General features: G+C 53.5%; 1 protein-coding gene across 2 annotated transcripts in view; it reads right to left on the reverse strand.

The window, feature by feature from the left end:
• Nucleotides 1-24417, reverse strand: part of LOC105185066 (ras-related and estrogen-regulated growth inhibitor) — a 104120-nt gene that overhangs the window by 47606 nt on the left and 32097 nt on the right. The window contains exon 5 of one of the 2 annotated variants that reach the window (XR_003114061.1): nt 19059-21838. Coding sequence is in view for 1 of the 2 variants with exons in the window: in XM_011144299.2 (XP_011142601.1) it covers nt 21580-21838 (259 nt within the window). In the remaining variant the exon portion in view is untranslated. Of the gene's footprint in view, nt 1-18915; nt 21839-24417 lie in introns of those variants that run through there. The other variant, XM_011144299.2, reaches the window with a different exon arrangement.

Genomic DNA, 24417 nt, shown 5'->3' on the forward strand with positions numbered 1-24417 from the left:
TTTTCGCGCGACACGAGTATCGATCCGCGACATTCGGCCGTCTGAGTCCGCGAAAATTCTCTCCAAAATTCACGGACAGATTATTATATATACTCGAAGAGGAAATACGTAATAAAAGATGATGAAAAAGGCTATCGATTTTCCTGCTTCCGAGACATAAACGACGTAAACGACGAAGAATAACGAAGAAAAGTTCCCTCGACGATTCCTTCGCGTCCTCCGCATGCTGATCTCTTCGCAGCGGAGAGCAGCTGAGGCAGCCGAATGGCTCTCGATCCGTACTCGCGCGTTATTGTCGCTGGTTATTCTAACCGGATCGCTATTCCGCCGAGAAAAATGGCGCGACTGAAAGAAATGGATTACGATGGCGGGGCAGGACCCGCGGGAAAAGCGGATATTTCACGAGCGAACGAGACACATCGCGACAATCTGCTGAAATCATACTTAATAGGATACCTGATAGCACCGGCCGATAATCCAGGATAACACCGACCCGCGCCCGAGCGCGATCCTTGTCTCGATCGATTTAATGTATGCAAATTGCCGCGGCTCCGAGATATTACTGGGATTAGATCAGCGAAATGCAGATTACGATAATACCGCGCGGAGGCGTGTAAATCGATCTCTCGGAATCTCAAGTATTCCCGGCCTCATCGGTCCCGTGAGCCGCTCGCTGCCCGCCGAAATTCGATAGCGGGGCATCCCCGTAAGCTCGTATTCGCGCCTGACCGCGACAAATCGCGATTACAGGCGCTTATTGTTCCTCACATGAGGAGCACCTAACGACCGTTCCGCGAGGAGAACAATAATCGTCTCGTATTCCTTACTTTTCACTTTCGCATCCTGGCAACGCCGCGCCGCGCGCGGAGCTCTCGTCTGAGATTCTCAGAGAGACCGCTCTCCGTACAAGAGCTTTCGAAATGTGTATAAAAACTCCCTTCCTCCCCCCTTGTTATCTCGCGAAATCCAGCTCCTAATTTTCCCGAGTCGACGACGAGTATTCCGAAACCCAAGCGTACACGCTTGATAAAGCCTGCGGCTTCGCTTTTCCCTCGACGGTCCCTCGCGACGCTCCACGCCGGGACCCACGGATTCCAGGATCCGGAATCGCTCGAGCGGAAAACCTTAAACATCCTAGTAAGAACCTAGTAACACCCATTTCGACGACGAGCCCCCCATCTTCCCCGTTCGCGACTATTCCGCGCGAGACATTTCCCGGTGCATCCTGAATGCAGTCTGGACGGCGTAGGTTCCTGCATTACAGGGATTACGTGCTCGCCGTCGTACCTGTCTCAGCCTCTCTTTCCCTTTCTCTCTCTCTCTCTCTCTCCCCCTCCCTCCCTCCCTCCCTCTCTCTCTTTCTCTCTATCTCTCAGTGTCTCTTTCTCTCGTTCTAGCCAGCGAGCGACATCGCCTCACCTCTTCCCTCGTCTCCTCTTCTCTCTCTCTCTCTCTCTCTCTCTCCTCCGCTCTTCTTTTCTCTTCTCTTCTCTTCTTCTCTCCGCTCGCCGGGCTCGCCTCGCGCGCTCTGCCTAAGGCATGTCTTCAATGGCGAACACGCTGTTAAATATAGCCGGGGCATTCATAAATCAGGCGAATACCGGCGATGTTAAAGGGGCGGTCGCCTCGCGTGGGCAGGCGGACGCGAATGCACACGAGGAACGTTAAAGCAAGCAACCGCGTCGAGAGAGAGAGAGAGAGAGAGAGAGAGAGAGAGAGAGAGAGAAGAAATGAGTGAGAGAGAAAGAGAAAAACAGAGAAGGAGGGAGAAAGAGAGAAAGAGCGAGAGACCACGACTAAATTCTTCCGGCCTCGTGGACCCTTTCTTTCCTCCTTCTCCTCTCAGGCTCTAGATCCTCAATAGTATCCTTTTCTTCCGGCCAACTGCCGCCGGTCTCGACGGCGAGCCGCTGCCCCTTCCACCCACAACTTACGTGTCCGCTAATTGCTACCGTGCGACACTTTTCTTTCTCTCTTTTATGGGGAAGCAGCCAGCCTACGAGGCTCGTCGGCCGGCCTGTTCGAGGCTGGCTGGCTGGCTGTTGTGCTCGTCGCGAAGTGGATCTTATACCTCACGGCGCTGGACGAAGGAGCGGAGTTGCTTCGAGAACGCAAACACTATCAGAAGATGTTTTCGAGCTCGGATACTTTACGATTACCGGCGACTACGAGCGACGAATTAGAGAGGAATAATAAAGAGGAAAAAGCGTGAACGACCGGTGAAGAGAGGTCGTCGCGATTCGCGAAGACACGAGAGCGCGCGGATTATCTCGCCATTTCGGAACGATTGTTTTTTGTTCGTTGGCCGACCGACCGACCGACTAACCGATTACCAAACGCGAGTTTTTACTCTCACCGGCTGCCTTTTGTCGCGAGAAGAAGGAGCGCTCGAGTATTGCGTAAGTCAGCGGAGTGGCTTCCGGGTGGCGTCGCCGTCAGCATCGTTCGCAGGTGACATCCAAAGAGGAAAGGAAAAAACGGACGGGAAGAGGAAAGGAAAGAATGACGCATCACAGATTGACGATGTCACAGGGCCAAGCGCCACCGTTCTTGAAGCGCGCGCACGTCAAGGAGTAATCGCCTTTACAGGCCGGCTAAAAGGTAAATAGAGGCACGAGGGCGGGATGAATGAGAGGATGGCCCACTTCCTGACAGAGCCTTATATGAGCATCTATTACAATGCCGGCAGCATGCGGAGATCCTTCGGCCTCGGCGACGGCGACGGCGGCTGCCGCTGCGAGGACCGAAGGCGAAACCGGTCGCGAGCCTCTTCTTTCGTCTACTTCCTGCTTTTTAAAGTCGGAGTGAAAGTGAATGCCGCCGCGGAAAAATTGCCGCGCGAGCGCGCGGTTATTAATAAGTCGGTATCAAATCGCAAATCTAGAAACTCTGCGCTCGATTGTCCGGCGATCGAGCGATCTCCTTCTTCGCGGCGGAGCCGCGAACCCAAGCTGACGCAAGATAGGCGTCAAGCAAGGCGTGAGTGATAAGCCACGACGGTTCTGCGTATCTTACGCGAGAATACCGCGAGAATAGAACGAAGAATAGAACGAAGCAGGTGTCGCGAGACGAAACGATGGAGAAGGATGGATTCTTCTGCCTCAATCGACTCCTCATCGATCTCGTTATTCTTGTTTCATGTTTCAATAACTAGCTCAAGGAAGGCTGTCGGCGCGCGCTTTTAGGTTGGTAACCGATGACGTTCTTTTCAATCATGTTGGTTGCGTTCAAAAGCCTGGTGACTGACTAGCGGCCAATAGTCGATATGTTGCAAGAATCAAGGCGCAGATTATGGTTAGATGCGAGCAATCGCGGCGCACGTTGCACGCGCGGCGTGTAATTTTCTATCTAACGGAATAATATAAACCGGTGTCGAAATAGATCGAATTTATGTGCTTGGCTTGCGGTGCTCTTCCGCGAAGCGCCGCGACGACGGGGGGGGCAATTATTTCTGCGGCGCGCAATTATTTTCGGCAGGTTCGCCGGGACGCAACATCGCGCTCGATATAGAGCGGCCGATATTATAATCGTCGCCGGATCGGCCGGATTTACCGAGTTATTTGTTTAAACGCAACCAACGTCAGCGTAGGAGCGACAATCTATTTCGAGGCCACGATCGTCGGAAATAGACGCGGCTAGACTAAATCGGACGCGAAATATTATTCGTACACGCTAAAAAGAGGACCGGTCGCGCATCGGGGCACCGATACGCGTATCGTCGCACCCGCGAGTGTCACGGCGCAACGTTTCTCGTGAGAAATACGAGAGAGAGAGAGAGAGAGAGAGAGAGAGAGAGAGTTGCGCAAAAATCGCGCGCGACAAAACGGAGGAATTTCACAAAAATCCAGGCAGAACGCGAGAGTCGCTGTGCGACGATATTAAAGGAGGATTCTTCGTGGTCGATCGAGCGAGCGTAGAAAGAGGCTCGACGCGGTGAATTACCACCGCGGCACGCTATATGGAATTCAAACGATTGGGGAGATAACGGTCGCGATAATTATCGCCGCATAAATCTGTCGACACCGCGTTTCCGTTTCGACAACGGCGACGTTTCGCGCCGGGGGAAGATTGATGGTCCCTGGTTCAGCTGCAACGAGTGTCACCTTGGCTTATCATCAGCGACGCTCAAGGCTTCTTCTTTCACCTCGACCGGCGCGCCTCATTCTCTCGTGTAATCGCGATATCTCGATAACTCGTCGAGTCTACGTATTATTATGCGTCGTCGCCGGGAGTGCACGTCCGACGCGAGTCTGTCTAATAGAACTCGACGTGTCGACGTTGGAATTTCCGCGCGCGCGATCTTCCGCCAATACGTCGATGCGATAGCAAAAATCGTGTAATCCGGATATGACGAGGAGGACAACGGCAGGACTCTCTCCTCCTCCTCCCCCTCCTCCTCCTCCTCCTCCTCCTCCCGCCCGGATCCTGAAGCTCGCGCTCATCGTGGAGGGGCGCATTTTTCGCCGCCATGTACGTAGCAGGCCGGTAAAACCGGCGCGGGAGGAGGACGCTCGCCGAACACAGCAATTATTCGCCGCACCGGGCAGTCCTTGTAAGGGACGAGGCATCCTTAACGATTTTAATTAACTCCGTTAGCCGCGGCGAGGGCCTCGCGCGTACGCAAATGCAACGCTCGGTTGTTTTACCGTTAGAGTACTGATAGAGAGAGAGAGAGAGAGAGAGAAGATGCGCGATCTCTCTCTCGCTCTCTCGCTCGCTCTTTCATTTGTTTTTTCTCTTTTTCTCTCTCTTTCGTGCGGCCGCGGGAAAAGTCGCTATACGGAGTTATCGCGCGCTCGGCGATATTCTCGAAAGCGCGGCGGACTCTCAGGCGCACAATGCGCCATTAACGCGGACAATCGTCGCGAATGATAGACTCCGGATCGCCGAGCGCTATCGGGCACGAATTTCTACGGCTTCTTCTTCATATCTCTTTATTTCGGCCCCTCAACGTACACACCGTCCATCTCTTCAAGCAGCTGAGATTGATTCGCTTCTCTCCCGGGCCGCGCCGCGTCTCGGCCGCCGCGCCGCGCCGCGCCGCGCCGGCTCGCGTGATTTACGAATCGGCGCGCGAGGAGCATTTGAAATATCACATTTTCCCCGCGGTATCTCGCGCGTTTTCTCCTCTCGCGCACACATCGACGATGTGAGACGCCGGCCGGGATCTCGTATACGTCGCGCGCGCGATCGCGGGGCTCTACGAGGTAACGACGGAGATTCCCAGCGCGCGTTTAATTACTCCTCGCGCGCGCGCGCGCGCGCTCAAGATTTCTCCTCGGACGCGCCGGTGGATTACACGCTCACCAACCGCCGACGGAGCAGGCGCTGCTGCGTCCATATTAGAGGGTTAAAAGTAGGCCGTATGATATAACGTTAATTATAGGTGATGACATAGAGGACTTGAAGCGAAACGACAGCGGTGGCGGCAATGATGATGCTGACGGTGACGACCATGTCCGAGCCGGGTGTCGATGATAATGGCGAGCGAGCGAGCGAGCGAGCGCATCGTTCCGGATTGCCGGGCGTGTAACGTGAGTGGGTCGCCGAGCACAACGTGTGTATCGCGATAATGTGTTTCTGGGTCACTCACCGCTTGCATATACCCGCCATCGACATGCGTTCACGCGTGCACTATCGCTGCTTATTACGAGACGACGAGAGGTGACGAGACGCGACGCGACGCGACGTGACGCGACGCGACGCGACGCGACGCGACGAGACGAGACGAGACGACCGATGTTCACTCTCTCGAGGAGGCTTTAGACAAAAAAAGATGTGGCAGAAGAAAAGCTGGGTAGCTTATTCTTGCGCGTGTACACAGGATGTTCCAACTGCTGCGCAAGAATCTCTCCCTCGGCGATGCAAAGTGAAGCCGATTTTTTCCCACCGACGATGACGCCCAGGGAAGGAGAGGGAGATAGAGAGAGAGAGAGAGAGAGAGAGAGCCGGAGCGGGTAAAGTTCAGACGTGGTTTCTTTGTAACGTTGAAGGAATCGCGAATAAAGGATTTCCCGCGAGCTACGCGTGTCGGCGAACGGCGAGAGACGGCGGAGTGAATACACTTCCTCTGAGTGCGGCTCTACTCGTGACGAATCCGTCGCGACTAATTGGCCGGCCGACTGATACTAATTAGTAACGGATTGTCCGCCGCGGTATTCAGCGAAAAGGACAGCGGGGTGAGCGACACAAGGCTCCATTAACCGCTCCGAAAACTGGTTTACAGTCGAGGAGGTACGCTCGTGGCGGGGCCGGAGAGGATACTCGCATTATAAGACGCCACGTGATCGAATCATTTGCAATAGATATGACGTCGATAAAATTAAATTTCCGATTGCACAGCGGAACTAGAGACAGGCGGGGGCGGGTTGCGGGTTGCGGGTTGCGGGCGGAGGTTGGAGGAGGACGAGCGCAATTTAACGCGTGGAAAATGATACGGCGGATACGAGGATGGAGCAACGATAATAAGAGCCGCGTTTTCCGTCGCTCGTTTGTCTTTTTTCTTTTCGACTTCAAGGTCAAGATATATTCGAGTCGAAATTTTCATCCTACGTTAATAAATACCTGCCTACAAGTCCCGTCGAGCTCGAAAAATCCGTGCGTCTTCAGATGTAACGCTACATTTTTCTACGCCCTACTTTGACGCAAGAAAAACTTTCTATCGTTTTCTTTTTACGGTTACGGTAACGCACGCGACTCGCGAGAGTACGAGAGCAGTGGGCCAAAAGAAAAAATCACCTCTCGTTAACCTTTGTTGTTGTCGGCTAGTCACAAATCGAAGGACAACAGTCAACGCTTTCAAATTATTGGGGATATTCGCAGCAGGCGGCAAGTTGCCAGGGGCGTCGCACGCGGTTTACACACCCGAGTCGACGCATAAAGTCCACTCTAAGTCTCGCAAGAGCTGATTTATGCTACTAATTAGATACTCCTTGATTTATATCTTGCACCTTGTTGACCCTTGTCAATGCTTTCTTTTCATTTTGTTTATCGCGCAGGTAATCAATGTCGAAATTTCTATTATCTTTGGTTCTTACTATTCTTTTTCTCCACCCCTGACGAATCTCTAAATCTTACCGAAAATTTCAGTGGCAATAAAAATGTGATAAGACAGAGGAAACGAAAGTTTGTTATTATATTTAGCTATTAATTCTATTTTATCCTTTCCGTATCAATTATTTGATATTTGCTTATCGTACGTGTGTTATATACACCTGCAGCCTAATAGATTACGTAATGTTACTATATGTCACTTATTATAATTTATTATAAAGAAAAGATCAAAAACAGGCAAACTATTGAGATAACTGAATATGAAAGAATCGTGGAGCACGTTTTTCTGTAAGTATTACGACATGGAGAAGGAAGACGACAGCGATGAGAATTTACAGTATGAAAGTAGACAATAGAGGCAATTATGTGCAAAGATATAATGCTATATCTGGAGGTTCTCCTTTGGTTTTTTCAAGTTGGATGATATTTGCAGGGTTAATGTACAAGCGAGAGAGATTCCGACCGGTGTACTCGTATAGATCGACAAGTTTAGGCGGATCTATTTAAACGGATCGGGCACCGTTAGGATCAAGTTGGAGAACCACTATCGCCGTTCTCCTCCGTGGAGCTACATTATTTCCGTCCCAGTGCACCGCGCGATGTAGGAAACGTGTCATCGTTTAGCAGAGCTAATTATCTAACGGAATGATTCAGCTATTGTAAGGGTCTCCTATGAGGAAGCGAATGTTCCTATTGATGTTCAAAGGGGGCCTCTACACGACTGCAGTCCTAGTAACATTCATGTCTAATACCACATTTTAGATCATCATGCAGAGAAAGAGGAAGGACATCGAGAGAAGCGTGGGGCTTCGCGCGCGCGCGCGTTTTTTCGTGGCTCCAAAATTATTTAAAATTGAAATTTTCGATCCATCAATCTGTGCGATGTCTTACATTCTGATTTAACTCTGAAGAGGCGAGAGGCGAAACGAAAGCCCCGAACTTCCGATGTAATGATAAATCAATCGAAATTTGACTTAGGTGTAGTAGTTCAAACATCACCAGCTGCCTCGAGCTTATCTCTCAGTACCCTCTACGCATTATACATTTTTAGTGTATCTTCTAAAGGACTTTTACGCTCGATCCTAAAAATGGAACAAAGGCTGTTTAATGGGCCCGGCGACGATAAACAGCGCTGCGCCGGCCAAGCGCGTACAACTTGCCGCGCTTATAAGGACAATACATCTCTATTTTATCCGGTGGATATAATGGATAGTCGTCCGCTGGAGCGTATGTGAGCGTACCGCGGTAACAATATAATCGCGATCCCATGGCGATCTCGTATAAAAGCGGCGAGTTTGCTCGCTCGCTCGCTCTCTCGTGCGCGCGTGCGATAACGGACGCGCCGAGAGACAATATGCGGAAATCGTATTAACGCGCTGCGGCCGCGGGGTAGAAACCGCCACCGCACCGATGCCCGGGACAATAAGATCGGCATCGGCGAAAGGGCGGCGCCGAAAACCTTTCTGCGTGTCCGCTCATGCGAGTCGCTCCGGTGCCAGTTTCTCCCTCGCATTATACGAACGTGCATTAATATCGTTCACTTTGATTTCCCTCCGCGCGTATACGCGCGTGTTCCGCCTGTTTCGTAATTTACTCAGTTTCCTATCTATTTTACTTCACGAGCACATTTCACCGTGGCTCCTCCTCCTCCTCCTCCTCCTCCTCCTCCGTTTCGTTTTCTTTTCCTTTCTTTTCTTTCTTTTTTTTTGCTTTGAGCTGATATCTGTCTCGATAAATTTGCGAGCGACGAGAAGTGACGTTTAAAGAAATAATCAGCGAAAACTGAATCAGCGAAATCAGCGAGACTGAGATTTTCACGAGATACCGAGATCTCGACGAATTTTTCTCTTTCGACACTATCCCTATCGCCGCGCGCGCGAGCTTCGTCAATCGAATTTTCCCTTCAAGATTTACACGACAGAAAAAATGTAATCCTCGTGGAAGAAAGTTGCCCTCCTAAAACACACATGTTGCAATTAACGCGAGAACTCTCAATGACGCAAAGACGTTTCTGCTCGAGAATATCGACACCTGTTGCGTAAGCGAGTGCATCGAGAGAGAGAGAGAGAGAGAGAGAGAGAGAGAGAGAGAGAGAGAGAGCGCTGCCGCGTCGCGAACTCGGACCGTTCGCATTCTTAGACGTCAAACGCGACCTGGCAGCGAGACGAGAGCAGCTTCCTCTCGCGGTCCAAAACGAGTCTCAAAACGAGTCTCAAAAGTATTGGATCGAGCGCGCCCGTATCGTCATCCGCGCCGACGATCCGACGTGCGTATCTCGCTCGGGACTCATAATTAATACCGTTCGCCGGGGACCGCAATAAAAGCACGCGTCGATGCCACAATGGAAACGGTACCGTCATCGTCCTCCATCATTCCGACATCACTCTAGGCCCGCCATAAAACTTAATTCTCGGTTAATATCCGTGGGCGATATTTCCGGCCGGCATCGCGAGCGATCCTTTTTTCACTGATTAACGCCGATCTGATCGCCGAGAGACTGCCGTTACGGATTCATACGCGACGCGACGAAGCGAAGAAAAAATTATCACCGGGGATGCGGGGGAATAAAACGATAAAAACGACCAAACGATAAAATGCAACGAAAGAGCCGCGAGAGGCGAGGTATCCGGCGAGAATTACATTCGGGTTTCTTACGCGATTGTATATGTGTGTTCTTTTTTCTTCTTTAATAAGAGGGTAGTGCCTCTCTCTCTCTCTCTCTCTCTCTCTCTCTCTCGCAAGCCGCGTCCCGATTCACAAATCCGGGCGTTATATCTCACCGATACTTTGTGCAGCGCGCATGCGGTCGTTTTTCCGAGTCGGGATTGCCGTAAAGGCGTGCATGCATGCGTGCATGCGTGCGTGCGTGCGTGCGTGCGTGCGTGCGTGCGTGCGTGCGTGCGTGCGTGCGTGCGTGCGTGCGTGCGTGCGTGCGTGTGTGCGTGCGTGCGCGCGTAAGTAAGAAATTTATAGGATTAGAAAAGCAGGTCGCTCGCTCGCTCGCTCGCTCGCCCGCGCGCGACAGAAGTAAAATTAAACGGACGACTTTTTCGACGACGTTCCAATTAAAGGCGATAATCCCGCGAGTTATCGCGAAAGGCGAGTCGTGCTTTCGGATTACCGACGCCTACGCGCCGTGCGCGGCGTCGTTGATTTCGTAAATTGCGCAATTAACCGGCCTCGATTGATTTCGAATTGCGCCTTCCGCCCTACCCCTCCCGCGACACGGAAATGTAAGAAACAAGAGAAGAAAACGGATGTTACGAATAATCCGCAGAAGCGTTTCAACGATTCCGCGGAGTGACACCGAAACCAATCAGACTCACCAGACAAGATCTCACAATTTGTTGTCAGATCGCCTTTTCCTCATAATCTTCAAATCGTCGCGTTGTCGTTCGCCTCGCAGATTCGTCGATCGCGACGCAGACTGCTCGCGCGATTCTCGAGCGGATCGTCACCTAATTTCGTCTTGGTCGGCGACTTCGTGAACGCAACTCGAGCGTGCCGCCGCGCCGCTTGGAAAAGCGTTTCGCATAAAACGTAATAACCGAGCGCGATCTCGCGAGATCGCGCTCGCGCCGGTCTCTCTAATGATGCGATTTTATTCGTTCGCGATAAACGCGCCGGCCGGTCGTAAACGCGCGCCTAATTGCGGCGCTCGCAACTTGCCTTCTCCCGTCCGTTTGCCACGCGAACGATTTGCATTTCGCCGCAATTATAATTCCGCCTCGCTCCATTCCGTCCTGGCCGCAAGGTGTTACGAGGAATTCGCACTTTCGACGCGCGACCGCCTGTCAATAATAAACGACAGAACGGCGACGTGCGCGTGTCGCTCGTCGTAAGCGCCTTTTAAACGCGCCGCGTCTCGGGTCTCGGATGAAAAAACGCGCGCGCGCGTCGGCGTCGGCGTCGGCGTCGGCGACTCGTAAACAACACGCGCGGCGCTTTTCATGACGGTGGATTCGAGAATTAGGTTAGCGCCTTTTTCCGCCGGGCGATTAAATCGTTACGTCATCATCGCTCGCTCGCTCGCTCGCTCGCTCGTGCCGTCAGTACTCGCGGCAAAACGGCCTTCATTGTAATTATTTCGCGATAATTGATATGCTGGGATAACTGGCGCCATTGGGAATTTCTAAGTTCTCGGTTCGCTGCGCAGTTGCTTTATGGCTGACGCGGGGGAAAAAACGCAAAGACCCGGTGCTCTGAATTGAAATGTCTCAGGGATCAAAGGTGCCGGCCGTTTTCAACGCATTGAGGAGCGAAAAATCGTTCTCGTCAGAGAATCGCGAAGGCGAACGCGATAATTCTCTCTTCGCTCGGGCCTTTTGCACGCCACTTTCAAGAGTCCTCGAATTTTGCAATATTCACGCTTCTACGTTCCGGTGCGGCTTTCCGAGTCTCTCTCTCTCTCTCTCTCTCTCTCTCTCTCTCTCTCTCTCTCTCTCTCTCTCTCTCTCTCTCTCTCTCTCTCTCTCGAGACCTATAGTGCGCAAAAATACGCGAGAAAAATTATATTCCCCGTCGAGGTCGCGGCTCGATTCTCCCAACGTGCTCGATGTACGTCGAGTTGCACACGCTCGTAACGCCGAGCCGAAGTGGATCAGATGGTTAACTGGACGACGGTGATTAGTTCGGCCGAGAGTATAGTAATTTACGCGATAAATCTGTTATCGGGGTAGAAACGACCGCCGGGGCTGGAGGTGCTCCTCGTCCTCGTCGCCGTCGTCGCTTATCTCGAGCGCCGTAATTTCAGTCTCCTTTTAGCCCGCTGCCGAGGTGAGGTGCCGGCTGCCGGCTGCGCGCGTTCGACGGTGGCCGGCGGTATTTATCGGTGTCCATTGTTCGCGTCGTAGAAAGTCCACGCCGGACCGTAAGATAATCACTTCTAATTATCACTGGCCCAGAAGCCACGATCGCGATAATCGCGTTTTCCCGAGAAACACGGGCCCGGCGCGTATGTATACTAAAAAGCGCTCGATATCGCCGCCGGTCCTCCAGCGCGCTGGATTTCACCGGACAGACCGATCTCCCCGCGGACTCGCCCGCGGTGACACGCGAATATCGAGTGGAGGAGGTGAGTTTTTACGCGCGGCCAATTGCTTACTTGCCGCCGCGCCGCGCCGCGCCGCAACGACGCGGCGCTCCGCGATGAACTCGAAGAGGCCGCTGCTCGCGCGGCCGCGCGCGTTCCGTTCCTCTCATCGGGTCGTATATTCAGTTGCTTGCAAATTGCAACAGTCCGAGCATTGAGTTGCGAGTTACAATTTGCAATCAGGGTTACGCAGCCCCGGGACACGATAATGGATATGATAATTCAATGATTAACAATCCAGAGGTATAAAAAAGGAAGAAACCCCACAGTTGTGAGCTGTAACTTACGTTACGTTAGGTTTTCCTCTCCTCTTATTGCGCTCGTTGTATTCTTTTATTCCATCCGAGAGCGCGCATGTAGCCGCGATTGTACCCGAGAGAGAGAGAGAGAGAGAGAGAGGGAGGGAGAGAGAGAGAGAGAGAGAGAGGGAGAGAAGGAGAGAGGGAGAGAGAGCTCTGCTATATACGTCCCGATATTATTATATTTGGAATTTTTCAGTCTCTCTCGCGCGGCTGCTGATATTCTCTCGAGATAATCGCGCTCGCTTCGAGTCGCTCTCGCGCATATATAGATCGATCGACGGTAAAGGCCTGTACATGTAAGCAAGCGCAAAACGTTTAAGACAATGAGCAGTTGGCGGAGTTAGGTGAAAGCACGCCAATCATCTTCGATGAGGAATCTCGTAGCGTACTCCCTCAGCCATGAACAAACAATGGCGGCCAATTACCCGACAATCAGACGTCGTTTGATCTTTCAGATCGCTCGGCCAGGCATCTGATAAAAGCCGCGCCACGCGCGATTGGAACGGCCGCGCGCGCGCGCTGAACTTTGGCGAGCGAGTTTGCGCGGACGGCCGAGGTGGAGTTTAGGTGAAAGCACACACGCGGCAGCGCGCCGGGAAGCGGCGGGCTCGGGGATGTTAACGTAATCTCTGAGCCGTAAACAAACAAACCAGCCAATTACCGGGTGTAATGCGATGAAATACCGCCGCGGTTGCCTGCAATTCGCTTCCTACAGGGCGACGAACTCGACGTCGATCGGACGTTATTTGAAGGATCTCCAACTGGCGGCCGCGAGAAAATTCGCGAATGCTCCAATTTTTCGAGAAAGAGAGAGAGAGAGAGAGACAGAGAGATCATAGAATTTGAGAGGAGGGATGTAACCGAATTTTATAAAATAACATTTCGCATTTGTCATATCTCTGAAAAATAATGCGAGTCTGTGGATTAAAGACAAGAATCTTTTTTATAAAATTCGATTGATATTTCTGTTTGATCGGGATATTTCTGTTTGAAAAATGTCCTGTTCACAGCAACATTTGTCCAATGTATTGTTTACGAAAGAAGACTTTCCACATTTTCTCCATATTTTTTTCATTTTATTTTTCCCTCTGCTTTTCGCGATCGTGATAATATCGAATGTAGAAGATCCTTCGTTAATCGAGTTTCGCAGAAGTCTCGATAAACCCCCGATTTATTTCCCCGCTTCTTCGAGGGTACTTCAACCCCAAATTTCGCTCGTCTTCGCGCATCGCTCGGAGAAAATCGGCGAGAGAGAGAGAGAGAGAGAGGGGGGGAAGGAAGAGCCTACGCGCGAGGAGATAATCAGCCGCGCAGAAGGATGCATCGGCGAAGGAGGACGCTCACGACGTGGCGTTAATTATTCGTCGTGCGGGATCACCACCGATCGCGAGCGCACGCGCGCACGAGAGAGAGAGGAAGAATTCCAGGGCGGCGATTAAAGCGGCGCGCGTTTATTGCGACATATCGCCGGGAATACTTATCGCGTTTATCGCGAGCGCCTGTGCCTGCGCCGAGATGTGGTAACTACCGCGTTAATTAGAAATATTCGTACCTCTCTCGTTTCCGCCCGTTGATTTAGCGCAATATTTATCTGCCCGCGTCGCCGGCCGTTTTATTAGCGGCCGCTGTTCGCTCTCTCGCGCGCGCGCGCGCGCGCGCGAACGTTTATCTCGGATTTCTCGGGCGTTTCGCGTTTGTCGCGCGACCGACGGCATACGCGAAACGATACCCGCGTCGCGCGCGCCGGGAGGAATATCTATTTATATTATGTAGCCGAGATCCTATTTGCGCTATACACCAGGAGATTACCGTCCGATGCCTTCGAGTGGCGTGAATTAGCGACGGCGGCGGCGACCGTCGCGCCGTTCGCGAAGAAAGATAGCGGGATAACGAGACTGCGAGTGCGCTGCGAGCGAAGCGACGACGACGGCGAAAGTAAAGTCACTGACATTGTGTCCGCGATTTTGCACAATCACTGAGCAATCGGACCACGGGGACCGGATAGTCGGACGAACCGTCGGATGAGAGCAGCAAAAGTCGTGTAAAAATCGCGGAGGAAGATAATCTCGACAAGAAGTGCGCGTCAACTGCGCGGACCTCGCTCGTTCCAACAGGAGAATTGCGAAATCCTGCAAAGCCTCGGTATCTCGGTGCGATACGCGTCCAACACGCATGCCCCGACACCTGTCAGCGTCACGGTGTAAAATGTTTGAAAGTAGCTGTGACACAGCATGCAACGAACGCGCGAGGGTTAAACCTCCGAGAGGCGGATCGTCCAAGCCCGCGAGCGCAAACCTCGTGACCTTCCACGGTGGCCTCTCTTTCTCTCGGATCCCTTCTGAGGGATAATCTACGAAGGGCTAGCCTAGGCCAGGCAGGTAGGCAGGCAAGCAGGCAGGCATGCAGGCAGGCAGGCAGGCAGGCAACAAACAGGCAGGCAGGCAGGCAGGCAGGGCCCCAATCGAGGGCCCGGCGGATACGGTGAGCTATGCGCGCGTGTATTAAATTTCAACTCTCGCCCCGAGGCCAGACACGCCGCGGCTGGTTCCTGCCTTCGAAGGCGGAGGTGCAAGGTGCAGCGAGCCGACCTACGACCTTGGCAGTCACGACGCGAGCATCGCCGACGCGTACGTACGTTGCACGTGCAACACGCCGCGCGCCGGCCGGCCGCACACGGAATACCGTTTCTTCCCGCGCCTCCCCCTCCCTCTCTCTCTCTCTCTCTCTCCACGCAATATCGCGCCCACCGCGGATACGCCACGGCGCGGCGTTAAATCGGACAGGCAGTCCGATGTAATCGGGGCGTGATCCCGATAAGCACGCGTCACCACGTCGTAATTCGGCCGCTCGTCCTTGCTTCATTTCTCGTCAATTAATCTCCTTCGCGAGGAGATCCTCCGGTGCTTGTTCGCCCCGCGGCGAAACACGGTCGCACGGCGCGCGGAAGAAAAGTGAAATTCAATAAAAAATACATCTCGTAAAATATCCCGAGCGAAAATATCCGCTCACGTGACGAGTGGACTTCCCGCGCGAACGGGACTCACCGGCGAGAGATCGACGCTCGCACTTCCGCGAGCTTTCGCTACTTTCTTTTCGCTCAAGAACGCGACGCGAAGGCTCCGCGGGGGATGATTCCGCCGCTGGGGAGGAAAGCTCGGCCGCCGAGGGAAAAATCCTCCGCCGGATACTTTGCAAAGATGCACTTACGTAAAGGGTTGCCGAGCTGAGGACTTACGTAAGGGAGACTGGCGACATTTACCACCGTTAAGTATGGTCATCTAATTCTCGCGTTACGTACGTTTTCACATTATGCATGCAACGTCCGACTGCGGCGGCAGGTCCGCGCGATATCCGCCTGATCCGCCACGACGATCGTCCGGCCTAACGGAAAAGGAGCTGGAGCTCGAGCTCGAGCTCGACCAACTTAACGCCGATATCATTCGGCGAAAGCAACTTTATCTTGCCGGGATGTTCGCGAGCGTATCGCCGCGGCCGCGCCGGCCCGGCGAAACAAGAGCCGGATGTCTGCGCCGGAGCTCGCGAGCGCAGCATCCATAGAGCGGATTTATTCCCGACGACACGGAGCCCACGAGAGAGGACGCGGGGGGTCGGGGAGAACGGGGAGAGGGCGAGCGCGCAACGTGGCTAAGCATCGTTTTCACCGCCGAGTCGGATAACACCGATGGAAACCGTCGCTTTCGCCTTTTGCCGATAGCGAACCGCGATTCTCTCTCCTGTTTCTCTTTTCCGTCCCCCCGTTGGCCCCTTCGCCACCGCCTGCCCCCCTCATCTCGAGTCAGGGGCCCGCTCCCTGTTATCGTCCCTGTCGAAAGTCGGCCTCCGGGATCGCGATCGGCAGGTGGTCATTGTCGGGCCTCGGGCGCGAGCGAGCGAGCGAGCGAGCGAACGAGCTCGCATGCTCGGATGAATCTGAATTTCTAATTGTCGAATGGCGCCATTAATTAAGTGGGAACCGAGCGGGACGAAAGCGAGCGAGCGAGCGAAGCAACGTCCGGAGCGAGCGCGAGGCCGCTTGCTGATTAAGGCTGCGATGAAAAGTCGCGTCTCGCGAAAAATTAACGGGTCGTGCCGTCGTGCCGCGGCTATCGGCAGTTCTCCAGCGTGGCGCGAGATAAGCGCGGGATATCGTTATCGAGGCGATATCGCGCGCGCCGCGCCGGATTAAATTGCACTCGTTAGCGAGCAACGCCACCCGCGCGCGCACCTTGCCGCGCGGCGTGTCTTGCTGCGCCTCGCTTCGCCTCGCCTTGTCTTGCGTCGCGTCGCGTCGCGTCGTGTCGCGTCGCGTTGACTTTTAATCGCGACTTTGAGTCCGACTTTAATTCGGTACTTCCCTATAATGCACGCGCCTTTATCTGCCGCCAATTAATATCGAAATTATCGAGCCGGGCTCGTTAAGAATATTGACACGTGGGACATTCGAGCAATTTCGATAAGCCGGGCTCGGCTTCGCGCGGACGCAAAGCGAGCAACGCGAGCTAAGTCGCGCGGAATTGACGCACGCTCCAGGCCGCACCAGGCGCGGCGCGGCGAAAGCGCCGACAGTCGTCTCGCGGAATCGCGTGAATCTCGGGAGCGGTTCGTGCGAATTTTCGTGCAGCTCGCCGTTGAATTCGCGAGGAGCAGCCGCCCCGTGCAGAGGCGAATAAAAATATCGGGGTCGCGATGAAAACACAGCAGTTTCTGGGATCGAACCTGATAAACGCAACGGCGTACGTGTTGTGCATGTCGCACCTTCCTGCCCCCTCTCGGCCGCTTTCTCGCAGAGAGAGTTTCTAGATTCGGTTTAAAGTTTCGATTTCCCAGGTGAGATACGCAAATTGGAATTATCCGGGCTCGCGGGGCGAACCAATATAGTCCTCGAGCGACACAGTCCCCACGCGTCGCGACGTCGTCGTGGCGATAAATCGACGACCGGGCATCGTTTTACCCGCGCAGCCGGATCGTTTGTCTTCGCGGAACGGCGGTCGACGTGGGCGAGGGGGACGGAGAGGGGGACGGGGAGGCGCGCTATTCAGGGGGGGGGCGCGCAGGCAGGAGGGTGTTCGGCGGGAGGACGGGCTCGGATGCAAAGGACGAGGTAATATGAGAGGAACAGCCTACGGGGAATTCTCTAGCGCGACTTCTTCTTCGTTAGAAACGACGAGCGCCGTCCGCTCGGAAATCTTAAACCCGACCCTTACTTTTCAACCCTTGTACCTGTCGCCTCGTAATGTCGTTCGCCGCCGTGCGCCACCATGCGCGAAAGAGTGCGAGTCGCGCACGAGCCTGTCGTCTAGCCAGGCTATGATATATGGACGGTTCAAAGGTCGTCGAAGGTAGGTTCCCCAGGGCGCGGGGGGGGGGGGCGGGAGGAAGATCAGCGATGACTATTAAATTTCCCGGTCCCGGACGCAGCTCGGTGGGTCTTGATATTTCGCCGTTATTAATCGAGCGCGCGGCCCTTCGCGCTCGGCTTGCCGATCATTAGCCGCATCGGGATCGCCGGAGTCCCGCTGGGGGGGACTTTTGCCGTCGGAGATTTTCGCGCGGCGTTCCTCTATTCTCCGCAATCCGAGCTATCGAACTCTCCGCGCCGCTCCTCGGTGCGCGCGCGCGCTCTCGCGGCGTCGCCCTTTTTTTGCATTCTTCCGCGGACGCGCGGCCGATCGTGCCGTCATCGCGAGGGAATGCATATATCGGGGTCCGGGGAGCGGTATTTTATTTCTGTACCGCGACCCCCGAGGGAAAGAAGGAGAGGGGGGGAGAGAGAGAGAGAGAGAGAGAGAGAGAGAGAGAGAGAGAAAGAGAGAGAGAGAGAGAGAATGTGTGTATATGTGAGCGAATGATAGAGGGGAGAGACGAGCACGTGTTACACCCGAAACCTTGGCCCGAATCGCTAGTTATTCGGCCGAATCGCGCGACGACTTCGCTTAACGAGACCTGCTAAATCTGCGAGATCTGGGAATCTGGCCGATTTTTCGCCAAACCAACGACCGTGACGTCCCTCGAGGTCTCACACATGCTGTTGGCGCTGTAGTTGGCTGATAGGTCGACGATGACAGGCTAATTTCGAGGTCTAGCCGGCGTCCAAGTTGCCAGACGCCCGAAAATGTAACAAAAGGTGCGCACTGTATTCGAAACAGGGATTCGCCACTTCGAACGCGTGTATAGACTAGACTATAGACTATCTTGACTAGACGCTCAAAAAATATCTCGAACGCTCCCTTTCATACATTCTCTGTCATCTCTGTCACAACGAGTACATGACAACTCACCTTAACTGACTAAAGTTATCCAGTACGACTCCAACTCCCTTATCTGTTAATCTTTAGCAAAAATGTGCTATTTATATAATAATATTAATATTAAATATCAATATTAAATATTATGAAATTAATATTTTAATATTGTATTTTAGCTATTTAATCTCTTGGCTCTATTTTCCTGTAGAGATATGTGTTGCGACTATCGAGAGCGCGCGACCTTGCGATTGTTTTCGGCAACATAAAGAGAGAGGGAGAATACTGTTTCGAGATACAGACAGTGTTTGCATAATTATTTATCAAAGTATTTATCAAATTTGCCTGATAAGCGGTGAGACGACTTACCCCCAGCCGATGACTGGCGCAGACCACCGTCGATGACTCACGTCGGGCGGGTGGAAGCGGGTGGACGCAGGCGGAGATTCAACTTGAAGATTCGACTTAACAAAAGACGCTCCTTTATTATTATCTCCTCTCGATAACAAGTGACTAGCACTTCGAATACAGCGACGATCTGCCTGGAATCGAATTACGCACTCACACACATTAGACGCTAATTTTCAAGTGGAATGTATCGCGAGAAGAGAGATATACGCACTGTTTGCGCTGCTGAGAGTGTCCCGCCTCGTTTTCGAGGCAGGCAACAACTTTTGAAAGCTCGACCCACGCGCGCTCGCGGTCTTTTTCCGCTGGGAATCGACGTGCTAAAAAAGCGTCGCGCAATTCACTCGTGCTCATTAAAACCGACCGACCGACCGACGTGTGTAGAGCCGTGTGTTTTTTATCCGTCGTTGTGAATTTTAACCACGGCGGTTTCCAGCGGAAAAGAGCACGTCGCGTGACGAGCTTACGTCGCTTTACGTCGTTCGGAAGACACTGAAAGCGTTTTTACGAACTACGCGAACCTTAAAGTCGATCGTAGATGCTGGTTGTAGAAAAAGGAGGACGACTTACAAAACGTCGACGCGCGATTGTAGAACTTAGCGAAAAGGCAAACGTCCGACTTTTTACGGTAAGTAATGGACGAGACGCGCGTTAATCGGTCTGTTGTCACCGACGAACGTAACATGGCAGCCATACGAACGATCGCCGATACTTGTCGACCCGTCGACAACAAAAATCGCTTCTATTTACCCCGTGAATTTACGGATTCGACATGAAAGCTATGAAAGCTATGAAAGCGCGATAAGAAAAAAAAAAAAAAGAAGAAACGGCAAGAAGAAATTGGCGGGAAACTTTCGGAAAATAACTCGACACTTGACATCGTTCTCTTCTTCACCATCCGATGATTCGACAACAATGACCCCTCTAATGACGGGCTCGACGTTCCGGCGATCGCACTCATATTATTTCTCTTCTCTCGTATGCAAATCTTAACGATTATTCGAGCCTCCGCGAAGAATCCCTCCGCGAAGTGTGATAAGCGAACGTGTGCGCTATTTACACTTAGGCTACTTTCTTTAGGAACATTTAAGTCATCGAATCCAATCACGCCCGACGACGAAGGCGTCGCGACCGCTCTCGGTGAGCCGCTCGCGAACGCCTCTCGAGAGACAGCCAAGGCGGTAGGCAGGAAATCGAATCGAATCGAATCGAATTGCGATCTTCTCTCCACTTGGGAGCATCGGAATTTGAAAGACTCACGGGTTTCATTCGGGAGCATCGAAAGAAAAAAAAAAGGAAGATAGAAATTAGACCAACCCTAAACAGTGTAACGCGTTTCGCTCGGGCGAGAGGAGAGAATTTCGCGGAAGATGAAGAGTATGAAAGAAAAAGTGCAAACTGCGGAGAATAATTTCGCGATAACCTTCCGCGCAGCTGAGCAGCCACGCGGGTTGACGCTTTCATCGGGCTTATCAACTTATTGCGTGCGTGAATATCTCTTATAAAATGCGCGGAACGTTCGTAAATACAGCGAGAACGACGAGCGAGACGGCTTATACTGTTTAGAGTTAGCGACGTAATAACTTAAACACCGAGTGAGTGTTGCAAGTGAGTGTTATGCGTACCAAATTATAAAATTTGCACTCGCGGAACCGGTTGCGAGGCGCGACCGGAAGAATCGTTCTCCGTCGATCGTCTTAAGGACTAACGCCATGTTCAGGAACAACTTCGCCGGTCACTCGTGATCACTGCGAGAGAGATGTCACCGCGATATATTCCAAGGGAAATAAAACGAAGCGGTCGCTGAGCAGTCAGGAGGCGTTGACTCGCTCTTCTTGCTCGCGCGAGGACACGTCAACGCCGCGCTGAGAAACAGGATCGCACGCGCGAGCACTCGCAGCAGTTCTTCTCTTCAGGGGGTGGGGATGGTGGGGGAGTGATCTCGCCCTCCGGACGAGCGGAACGACCTCCTCGCAGCCTGGATATCTCCAGGATCCCGGAAGACCTTCGGATGTCCTGTGGATCTTTTCGGGTTGCACTTTCGGGATCCTCGCACGCTCTCGAACCGCTCGCGCGATCACGACGCCGGAAAAAATCAGTCTTGGATCCACGTGGATAACTTCCTGAATCCTGAACACTGCGCGGGGCCGTGGAAGCTCGATCACCCTCATATCGAGCGCGCTCTTCCTTCCGGCGAGACGCAATTCGCGAAGGACCTCGTTCTCATACGAAAGATCGCCTCCGAGATCGCCAAGAGCGTCGTCGTCCGATCGCGCGATCATTCTCTTCGGAGCTCGGGAAGGCGCAAGATCGAAGGGAGATTCATACCAGACCGCCAAGTGGCGGCGGCGGCGGCGGCGGCGACTCGTACCAGTCGAGGACCTCGTCAGCGACTCGAGTAAACGTTGCTGCTGAGGACGACGATGTCGGCCCTTCTGCCCGGCTCGTCTCGTCCTCCGAGGAGAAGGGCGCCTAGGAGGCGTCATATACTCAACGACGGCCTCTTCTTGCGATCTTTCGTGGTGTTCTTGCCGAAGATTGTGCCGAGGACCCTCGAGACCGAGTGCACGCCCAGCTTCCTGCGGATCGGCAACGCTCGCAGCAGCTGCACCGATCTCGCCTCCCGCAGGAGCGCCTGGAAGGCCAAAGCAGCTCCCGCGGGACTCTCCGCGGCGCTCACCTCGTAAAACTGACATCCGTGCGCCAGCGACAGTTGTTGGCCCTCGTCCACGCACACCTCCCTGCAACAGAAGCGAACAACGAGACGATCTTCAGTGTGTCCTTCCCAAGAGGACTTTGGACACTTGAAACTTCGAGGGAACAAAGAAGCTGTCGCGCGTGTTTCTTTCCTTTTTCTTCTCCTCCTTGACTCCGCCCCGAGTCTGAGTGTCACGGAAACTGTCGGGAGGACTCTTCGGTCCCCCGCAGAATTCGGAGAGTTGGAACTTTTCTAATTTCGTAGCCCGTGGCGGAAGACGAGATGGCAGATCCGGAATACGTCCGTCAGTCGGCGGATCGTCAACCCGCGTGATTCAGCCCGAGTGGTTTATGTCGCGGAACGCGCGCCGAATCACGTGTTGAAACATCGATCGGCCAGGCGGCGGAAACGCGGACCGGATGCCAGCGGGCGTACGCAGATTTATTCCGCGGCGGACATTGCGCCGTGGAAGTCAATGGAATCGTCCAAGGCTCGAATTAAATGCACGATGGCGCGGAACGTGCCGCGGACCGACGACGGATGCCGCGGGTTTGGCAAACACCAGACGCTGGAGAAGAGAGAGAGAGAGAGAGAGAGAGAGAGGTGATTGAACGGCGACATAAAGACCGGACGTTTACGAGAGGAAGCACAGTCACTGGAATTTCGCCAGGATGAAGCGGCCGGGCGCCGCAGGATATTTACGATGGCAGGATTAATAAGAGCTTCGTGCCGGCTCTCGTGTCTTTCGGTATGAATTCTCGACGCCCGCTGTACTCCCGCTCCCCTCTTCCGCGTACCGCAATTATCCCACGTCTAGAGAAAATCTGCACAAGGCGTCCGGATAATTTCCATCATTGATATAAATAGTCGAGCGAGACATCGCGCGGGGCGGGTCCCGCGTGTAGCACAGTATGAGAAAACAACGTCCGAAAAGAAATACTCCGCGCAGCTGCGAAAATCGCTGTTTTCGCGCAGCGGTCGTTCGTTCTCCCCTGGGAATCGAAGGATCCACCTAGGATTCGCGAATGCCATTTGCGGACCTCGCGGTTTATATCCCCCCTTCGGAACGGCCGAAATAACGCAGACTTCTGTCGGGCGTTTAACGCTCCGACTTCTTTCTTTCGAGTCTCGAGAGTGTCGGTGATGAATACGCCGGCCGCGGAAATGCATTATGCATCGCAATCGGCACAAAGGATGCCGGACGAGGAATTCGGAGTGTCCGAACGCGAGAGAGGGCGAGAGGAACGAGAAGACGGGGACGAGGATTCCCGCCATCTCCAATGCGGGGAGCGTGCCTCTGCGTGGGGTTGGGGGTGGGGTGGGGGTGGGGGGGGGGCAGAAGGACTCCGATATTTATGGAGACAATTAAATTCACGGGATAAAACACATGATCCTCGCGCAGCGTCGGAGGGAGGTGGCACGAAGAGCACGTGGGAGAGCGCGATTAGACGGTCGCAGTCATGCGACGTGCATGCTCTCGCGGCCGTTAATCTGACGCGTTTCCTTTTATTTTATACGAACGAGGCGATCCGTTGCTTTACGAGCCTCGCGGCCGTTGGTTTCCGTGTCCCGCGCTCTTTCTTAATCCAAGGGGGACCAGACGTGATATTTACTGCGCGTCCGGGGACAACCCACGTCAATCGCGCCCGGAGCGGATAATGGGCCGTAAAAGTAATACAAACGTATCGCGCTCGAGGATGACAAATCTCTCCAGGAGCATGAACGGACATTGTGCGGCCGAATCGAGCGTGGTCGTGGATACAAAGATTTTCGGTGGTCTCGAGATATCGGTGATGGAGAGCTTCCGGCATCGGAAGGCGTCTCCCCATACACACACACACACACACACACACACGCCGAGAGAGTTCCGCAATGAAACGAGAGAGAATCGACGTGTTTGCGAGATCAAAGGCAGAGAAATGTAAAGGTGAGGAAAATGGAGCGTTCGCGCGCGCGACGAGAGACCGGGACTCCTCGCGCCTCGATCGGAACGGAAGTGGCTTTTCTCGGACCAGTCTCGCGTCAGTCGCGCGAGAACACCTCTTGCTGCGAGGGATTGCCGGCTGATGCTTCCAGATAAACTTATCGATGCGCAATATTCGCGTTGGAACGACGCTCTCTGGATGTATCTAAAGCGGCGAAAACTCGTTCTCGGGAGAGTGGTTTCACCAGCCCTGCAGCGGACTTCGCTCTAATCTTTATGAACTCCATTAAGACGACGAGCGCGGCTACCGGATAGGATAGGCGCGATGTTCCTTCGCGTCGCGAATCTCGGCCTACGGTCTTTGGTTTTCGCGTGTACTCGCCTCGCGCAAACATAAACGCGCATTATTTCATTTGCCATCGTGCTCTCGGGAAAAAATGAGATTCGCGGTGCTTTGTTGAGCGTCCCTTCAAATTTAGAACAGCGACTTCCGAATGCCTCTCGACACTTTGAAACCATGCGTGTCTCGGCGCGGGCGAGCTCGACGAGTTTCACGGAGGCTTGCACGCAAAAGCGGTGTCACGCTCGACGCAATTAATTTAAAGTTGATCATTTTCCCCGCATGCGACGTCAGGAAAGGCGTGCTGTAATTTATGAGTCAGTCCGGGATCGATGGATCTCACGCATAATTCCGGTTT

Source organism: Harpegnathos saltator, unplaced genomic scaffold (assembly GCF_003227715.2).
Source record: "Harpegnathos saltator strain DR-91 unplaced genomic scaffold, Hsal_v8.6 scaffold758, whole genome shotgun sequence".
Taxonomy (NCBI): Eukaryota; Metazoa; Arthropoda; class Insecta; order Hymenoptera; family Formicidae; genus Harpegnathos; species Harpegnathos saltator.